Source organism: Bactrocera latifrons, unplaced genomic scaffold, assembly GCF_001853355.1.
Source record: "Bactrocera latifrons isolate USDA-ARS-PBARC rearing strain unplaced genomic scaffold, ASM185335v1 scaffold_997, whole genome shotgun sequence".
Lineage (NCBI taxonomy): Eukaryota > Metazoa > Arthropoda > Insecta > Diptera > Tephritidae > Bactrocera > Bactrocera latifrons.
Window position 1 is genome coordinate 1 of NW_017537708.1, and position 9,152 is coordinate 9,152.

General features: G+C 35.2%; 1 protein-coding gene across 1 annotated transcript; it reads left to right on the forward strand.

The window, feature by feature from the left end:
- The first annotated feature begins 6 nt into the window (after positions 1-6).
- Positions 7-3,465, forward strand: LOC108978049 (protein unc-13 homolog B-like). Its single transcript, XM_018948134.1, has 9 exons — positions 7-584; positions 649-870; positions 927-1,093; positions 1,329-1,614; positions 1,681-2,038; positions 2,157-2,255; positions 2,392-2,554; positions 2,630-2,756; positions 3,214-3,465. The coding sequence occupies exons 1-9, from the start codon at positions 318-320 to the stop codon at positions 3,373-3,375; spliced, it is 1,851 nt and encodes a 616-aa protein (XP_018803679.1). The 5' UTR covers positions 7-317; the 3' UTR covers positions 3,376-3,465.
- Positions 3,466-9,152: the final 5,687 nt, after the last annotated feature.

Consider the following 9,152-nt stretch of genomic DNA (forward strand, 5'->3'; position numbering starts at 1 on the left):
AATAAATTGCTGAAAGATAAACACCGAACGCAAAGAAAGTATATTTATGGTAAAAAATTATATAAGTACTCCAGGTGTATGTAAAAAGATTGCCCCAAGTTCAAAGGTCCGTATAGAGTTTGCAAACTACTTCCTAATTACAGATATTTACTAAGAGATGACGAGGGATTAAAAGGTATAATTATAAATAAAAGGGGGTGCCAGTAATATATGCGGCCATATTGTGAACAAAGTAAGGCTTTCCAGAGGAATATACAGAAGATACATTTCCACAATTCCTTTATAATTTTTTAATTTATCAGCTGTCTGCAGCTACGATGTGGAGTCTATTCGCTGTTGATATGAAGTATGCATTAGAAGAACACGAACAGCATCGCCTTTGTAAATCATCGGCATATATGAATCTACATTTTCGCGTAAAATGGCTCTACAGTAATTATGTTAAAGAGGTGCCACCATATAAGGGTGCAGTTCCCGAATATCCAGCCTGGTTTGAGCCTTTCGTCATGCAATGGTTAAACGAAAATGATGACGTGTCCTTAGAATATTTGCATGGTGCATTCAACCGTGATAAGAAAGATGGGGTGAATAAAAAAATTAACGAAAAATACATATTCATCTTAATAATTACTTTGTTTCTAATTACAGTTCCAAAAGAGCAGCGAGCATGCGTTATTTTCCAACTCAGTTGTTGATGTATTTACACAATTAACACAATGTTTCGATGTTGTTAGCAAACTCGAATGTCCGGATCCAGAAATCTGGAAGCGTTACATGAGGCGTTTTGCTAAAACAATCGTAAAAGTACTGATTGCATATGCCGATATCGTCAAGAAAGAGTTTCCTGATCATATGAAAGATGAAAGAATTGTAGGTAAAACTGGTCTATGAATACTATTAAATTAAGTAATAAGAATATTTAACAGGCATGCATACTCATGAATAATATACAGCAACTGAGAGTTCAATTAGAAAAAATGTTCGAATCAATGGGTGGAGATAAGCTAGAAGAAGATGCTGCTAATATACTAAAAGAATTACAGCAGAACCTAAATATGGCTTTAGATGACTTGGCATCACAGTTTGCTGTCAGGTAAGTAAGTGGTTATATTGATCCTTATGTTATTCAAAAATTTAACATTTGGAATAAATATTAATTATAGTGAAATTAAAAATGCCATATTGGATAATATTTCACAAGTTCATTACACATTTAACCTTTTCTCTTTCTTTTAGTGTGCGTGTTTTTTTTTTTTTTTTTGTTTTATATCCAAGTCCTACTTTATTTTCTCTTTGTTCATTAATTCTTACATTTTCCTCTGTTACAGCCTTGAGCCACGTATAACACAGTCCGTTCGAGAGTTAGGAGATCTACTACTTTCTGTTAAAGGAGGTAATAATATGAATTTCAATCAAACTGCACAAGGAAATGTTGTTGCAGTTGAAGCTGATGAGGTCCTCCGACCACTGATGGATTTGCTGGATGGTTCATTAACACTTTACGCTCAATCCTGCGAAAAAACTGTACTTAAACGGTTGCTCAAAGAGTTATGGAAAATTGTTATGCGTATATTAGAGAAGACGATCGTGTTACCTCCAATGACTGATAAAAGCGTGAGCTCAAATCAAAATGTGATATATTATTATCGATTGTACCTAAATCATATTTTACATTTACAGATGATGTTTAAACATCTAACGGATAATGCCAAGAACCTTGCTTCGAATGCTAAAATTGAAGATATGGGAAGATTGTTCAAAAGTCATATGTCTGGCAAACAAGATGTTAAGAGTGCTCTTAGCGGTGTTATGGATATTTCCAAGGAGGTCGAAAAAAATTTGTCACCTAAACAATGTGCTGTATTAGATGTTGCCTTAGATACCATCAAGCAATATTTCCATGCTGCTGGTAATGGACTGAAAAAAACATTCCTTGAGAAGTCGCCAGAATTACAAAGTTTACGATACGCTTTAAGCTTATACACCCAAATGACAGATACACTTATCAAAACTTTTATCTCCAGTCAAGTACATGAAAGTTAGTAAATATTTTTAAATTAGCGTAAAAGTACATTTGTACATACAAGTACATTTAAATGTCACTTGAGGAATAAAAAAACAATAAATGAATTTGTGTTCTTTACTACTTTTTCCAGTTGATCCGGAAAATCAAGAGGAAAGTGTTGGTGAAATATCAGTACAAATTGATCTTTTCTCTCATCCCGGTACTGGCGAGCACAAAGTTAATGTAAAAGGTAAAAAAAGAATGCAAGTAATAAAAAAAAATGTAGCACGAAAACACAATAAATTTATGAAAATATACTTAAATATAAAGATAATCGTATAAATATAGAGATAAGCCTTATGCGTTCATTCATTCATTATTTCCAGTTGTCGCTGCAAACGATATAAAATGGCAAATAGCGTCAGGAATGTTTCGTCCATTTATTGAAATTAATTTGATCGGACCACATTTACAGGATAGGAAACGAAAATTTGCAACAAAGTCCAAGTCGAACAATTGGTCGCCAAAATATAATGAAACATTTAATTTGTAAGAACTAATTTATATATTTTCAACTATTTATTTTATATGTATAAAACTCATATTTAACCCTGATATACGCAGCACGATTGGCAACGAGGAGCAGTTGGAGTTTTTTGAATTGCATATCTGTGTTAAAGACTACTGCTTTGCTAGAGAAGATCGCTTAGTTGGTGTTGCAGTTATACCATTAAAAGACATATCGGAAAAGGTAAAAATTTGATATTCTATTTAATTTCTTTGCAAGGTTTAAAACTTTGCAAATACAATTCTTTGACAATATTTTATAAATAATATTTTTACACATTTCTGCAATTACATTGTTGTACTAACTATTTTTACTGCAATAGGTTTAGTTAGAACCAATTGTAAAGTTTTTCTGCTCTCTCACCATGTATAAAAACTTTCTTCACCTAACGGTTGTTTGTCACACCTAAAACCAATCGATTATTATTTTTTCAGGACCAACATTTTTTAGTATAAAGTTGTCCCAATAATTGAAAGTATGCTCCCGGGTTTATCCTTATAAGTTGTGAAAGTACAAAGTCTTCATTCCACACGAACTCTTCTTGCTAACTTGCTAATTTATAGACACTAAGGAAAACATCTGTAGTTAACTTATTAAACTGATAGTTTTGATCAATTATGTTTCGTTTTAAAACTTTCAGGGTTCGGTTGCTTGTTGGCTACCCCTGCAACGTCGTATACAGATGGATGAGACGGGTTGGACGATTTTACGCATTTTATCACAACGTAATAATGACGAAGTCGCCAAAGAGTTTGTGAAACTTAAATCAGAAATACGTCAGGAACCTCTAGTTGGGACATAACTCAGTTAGAATAACCAGAAAACTAATTAAAATAAATCTTTATTTAATTATGTAAGCTGAAGGATAGCATTCAATGTAAAAAATATTAATTATTGTACATGCATATGCATAATTATAAAAATAAATAGTATGAAATAATTGCTGCAAATAAAAACCAAGCATTATATAATAACTTAAAAAATAATAAATGACTTGTAGTGTCTGCCTATTTACAAATTATTACTTACTAACTCTACCCGCGGCTTCGCTCGTATTGAAAAGCTTAACCAAATTATCAAAGGTCATTAACAAATAACTAAATACATAGTGTGTACACGAAAACCATACCGCGCTGATCCTCTGATCCGTTTTGGTGGTGGCAATCACAAAAACACAATTTTGCCTAATATAAAACATTTACGCATTTTTGTTTTGTTATATTTTAAATTTAATTTTTTTTTTTTTAACAATCATATCTGCAATACTAAAACTTATTATCCCCAAAAATAGATTTTTGTTGTTAACAGTAAGTATCATATGTATTTTTTAATACCATTGGAGTATTTGTATATAGGCTTTCTGCGAGAATGCGTAACAAAACAACTAACATTCACATACAAGAAGCGTTCCAAAGTAAAGAGGACATAAAAAACACAGAACAAATTGTTTTTTCGGCAAAATCAATTTATTTTATTCAAAATAGTCTCCTTCTGCTTCAATACAGCTTTTAGCTCGTTGGCCGTTATAGCCGCCAGTATGCCGGTGAAAACTTTTTGAATGTCCTCTACGTCTGGATAACGCTTTCCTTTCATGGGAAAATGTATTTTTCCGAAAAGGAAGAAGTCGCACGGTCCGCATCAGGTGAATATGGGGAGTGGTTAATGGTTAAAATGTGATTTTTGGTCAAATAATCGATCACAATTATGTCCTTCGAACCTATGGGTTCTGGATTTTTTGGTCGTCAGTCAATTTGTGCGAAATAAACCATGCTCACACCTTTCGTAAGCCCAAATTTTCGGTCAAGATGCGATAAATCGATGTTTTGGATACGTTCAATTCTATTTCCATGAATTTCAATGATGACTTCGGCTGATTTTTGATGAATTCACGCACAGTTTCGATGGGATTTCCGGTGATCACGGATTTTGATTGGCCCACTTGTTGATCGTCATTTATGTCCTCACGACCACTTTGAAAACGTTGAAACCTCTAGTGCACTCTACTACGGGATAGGCAATCATCGACATAAACTTGTTTCATCAATTGAAACGTCTCAGTAAAAGTTTTACCAATTTTAAAACAAAATATAATGTTTGTTCTTTGTTCGAAGCTCATTTTCGCACCGATAACACAAACATACTAACACTCAAAACGCAATAACTTCACTTCCAATCAATGAAACGTCATGAAATTCTCACTGGGCAATCGATAAAGATAACAGATTTTAACGCACCAGTCGACATATAGATGGAGCGACCAAGGGGCGTCTGTTTACTTTGGACCGCATGTATGTAAATAATATTTAAAAAAGGGATTGTAAAGTATTAGATATAAATTAATCCTCAGCTCTATGTGCTGTTGTTCAGGGTCTGTTTAAATTAATTCTCAGCACTATGTGCTGTTGTTAAATTTTGGATTACAACTGAAACTTAAAAATAGAAGCCCTGCCTGATTTCCCTACACTTGGTACGATTTTGGTATTACTGCTGCTACTGCACCTGATACTGGTGTTGTTGTTTAACTACACCTTCTGGTGTTATTGTTGTTTAGACAACAGGTGAAACGCTGCTATCGCGCTGATATTTTTGTAGCGAAGAGTTTTCCAGTTAATGAGAAAATGCTGACGCGGACTATTCCCGCGCTTCCAGGCTGGCGTGGAGTAGTACTAAAAATGATACAGTGGGCAGACTAATGTGTAAACTTATATGCTAGAGGGGTTTGGGCACAAGGCGGACAACCTGGTTCCACAAAAGAGTCTCTGTCACTGAAGTTTTAACTAATCCTCGGATAAATAACTCACAACGACAATGCCCTGTCAAGTGTGTAAAGAAAAATAATATAAAGCTATATATAATATATGGAATGTGCGATCCTTATACCAAACCATAGCCCTACAACTTTCAGCAAAGGCAGTGGGACAGTAAAAAGCTTGAAAGAACCATTCATAATGATAAAAATAGAGAATGTACCAAACACTGTGTAACTGTCAGAATTGTAAAATACCTTCGCTGACTTTACCAACGATTGTCTGAAGTCTATAGGTTTTGATCATATTAATCGCAAAAAAACATATCATTATTTCAAGGTAATTTATATTTTTAAATGATTAGTTTGGTAATTGTAAGGCATTAGGTTAGCTTTTTAGAATTAGTTGGATAATCAACTTTTTTGGTCGAACAGAGGTTCAAGTGCCCGACATTGAAGAAGTTCGAATAGCAATTACCCAGCTAAATAACAACAAAGCGGCGGATTGTCACCGGTGGATTGGCGGCCGAGCTATTCAAACACTTCGGCGAAGAACTGATAAGGAGCATACATCAGCTTCTTTGTAAAATATGGTGTAACGAGAGCATCCATAATGATTGCAGTTTAAGTGTGCTCTGCTCTACATCCACAAAAAGGGAGACTCCACAATCTGCGGCAACTACCGTGGAATAGGTCTCCTCAACATCGCGTTAGAGCCTTATATGAAGTATTGTGTGAATGACTAAAGCCCACCGTCAACAAAATGATTGCACCTTATCAGTGTGGCTTTCGACCTGGCAAACCAACGACCGACCATATATTCACCATGCGGCAAGTCTTGGAAAATAACCATGAAAAGATAATCGACACTCACCACCTCTTTGTCGATTTTAAAGCCACTGCACAAAACGGAGCTGCCTTTATGGCGCGATGTCTGAGTTTGGTATCCCCGCAAAACTAATACGGCTATGTAAACTGAAGTCGAGCAACAGCAAAGTTTCTATCTTCTATAAGAGTGCACAACTGCTGGCGTACGCCGATGACATCGGCCTTAACAACCGCGCCTTTAGTTCTGATTTCTTCAGTTTTGATAATGAAGCGAAGCAAATGGGTCTTGTAGTGAACGATGGCAAGACGAAATATCTCCTGTYATCAAACAAACAGTGGTCGCACTCGCAACTAAGCTCTCATGCCACTGTTTTAAGTCATAACAGCATTCGAAAATTTCGTCTATCTTGGAACCAGTATAAACACCAATATTAACATCAGCCTGCACATGTAACGCATCTTGCCAACAGATGCTACTTCGGACTAAGTAGGCAATTGAGAAATGAAGACCTTTCTCGACGAACAAAAACAAAACTCTATAAGTCACTCAATATTCACGTCCTGTTATTTGATGCAGAGGCATGGACAATGACAACAACTGATGAGTTGACGTTGCGAGTTTTCGAGAGAAAAGTTCTACGAAAGATTTCTGGTCCTTTGCGCATTGGCGACGGTGAATATCGTATTCGATCCTACGATGAGCTATATGAGATATACGACGACATTGACATAGATCAGCGAATTAAAAGACAGCGGCTACGCTGGCTAGGCCATGTCGTCCGAATGGACGAAAACACTCCAGTTCTGAAGAGGAAGAGGAAGACCTCCACTCCCTTGAAAGAACTAGGTGGCGAAGAACCTTGTTTCGCGTGGAATCTGCGAAAGTAAAGAAGAAGAAGAACTTAATTTTTTCCTATTTTTATAATATCAATCACTGAGTACTTACATAATAATATTATAGATCATTCAGATAATTCTCCTGGGAATAGTTTCGTCTGAGTTGCTCCTATCCGTATTTGGCGGCAATTCATCCTCAGCTCTCTGTGATATTGTTAAGGTTTTGTATATTATTAAAACCAAGTTAATTTTTTTTTGTAATATAATTTTTTTATTCAGCACTATTTTCTGTTGTTAAACTCTAAATTACAACTTTTATAATATGAAATGTTTATTCAGCACTATGTGCTGTTGTTAAAGTCTGGATTACAACTGAAACTTAAAAATAGAATCCCTGCCTAATTTCCCCACACTTGGCACTCAATAGTGTTTGTCGGATTTTAAAATTTAAATCAACGAATTTGTGTTAAATTTTGGCCAAACACTGATATGGTCCCTAATGACTGCTACTTTTCTCCACACTGAAATACCCACTTCGGGGAACACTCTACGACTCAATTGAAGATATCAATACAAGTTCGATGTGCGAACTGAAGGCCATCCCGGAAAGCGCCTATAAAAAATGTTTTGACGATTGGAAGAAGCGTTGCCGCATGTGCATCGCTTCAAATGGATGTTACTTTCAAGGCGATAAAATAAATTTAAAGATTATGGAAATTTTCGTTTTATTTATGAATTCCCGATACTTTATATTCGTAATATTTATTTTGAAGCGAATCTGACTATGAATAATCTGACTATGATAAATTATATTGAAGACCTTAAAATACGGGAAAACATACGGCTGTGCAAATAACAGCTGGTTCGCACACTGCGCCGCCACTCCAACCAAGTGATAAAATAAATAAATTCGCTTACGTAACTCGTATAAGAACTCTAGCGACAGTCTGAAAATGAATGAAATCAGATTGTAACTCTGCCCACTCCCCATATAACGGTACTGTTAAGAATTACTAAAAATACGATAAATCGATAACAAAATACGCGAGAGACATGACACCTTCTTCTTTTATTGATATCACATATCTCAAAACTTGCTCGATTGATTTCAATCATTTTAAATTTCATGTCATTCCTTCACTTTCAATTATACAAATCAAGAAGCAATCAGGGCCAGCATGAGAAAATGTATCGTCCTAGACAAATGATCAATTTTGCGTTCTCTCTAATCCTATTTGACATTAGCAACAAAATTTGTAATTAATTAATTTATAATAACTCCTGGTAATTATAAAGGTCATTTTGTAAAAAGAAAACAAAAAACAAAAACAGGAAGCAACCCAAGGATCAACCCAACTTTTTTTGGTATTACGAGGTTCAACAGTTGTACAGAACACACTCTTCAAAATGCTTCTGTACTGTGAAAGTTCACGTTTGACTCTAATCTTCTTTATTAAAATTTTATTCCTCAATACATTTCTTAATTCTAATCTCTAATAATGTGTTTATGCTTGGTGTAAGTAGATATGTGTAAATAAGTATACAATAAATATTTGTATACTCTCGCAACAAAGTTTCTAAAGAGAGTATTATAGTTTTGTTCACATACCGGTTGTTTGTAAGCCCTAAAACTAAAAGAGTCAGATATAGGGTTATATATTCCAAAGTGATCAGGGTGACGAGTAGAGTTGAAATCCGGATGTCTGATTGTCCGTCCGTCCGTCTCATATGATATCATGATGAAACTTAGTACACGTATTTCTTGGCTCCATAAGAAGGTTAAGTTCGAAGATGGGCAAAATCGGCCCACTGCCAAGCCCACAAAATGGGGGAAACCGGAAACCATAAATAAAGATATTAAAATGAAATTTGTCACAAAGGATCGCATTAGGGAGGGGCATATTTGGACGTAATTTTTTTGGAAAAGTGGGGGTGGCTCCGCCCCCTACTAACTTTTTTGTACATATCTCGAAAACTACTATAGCTATGTCAACCAAACTGTATAGAGTCGTTTCTTTTAGGCACTTACATATACAGTTCAAAAATGGAAGAAATCGGATAATAACCACGCCCACCTCCCACACAAAGGTTATGTTGAAAATCACTAAAAGTGCGTTAACCGACTAACAAAAAACGTCAGAAACACTAAATTTTACGGAAGAAATGTC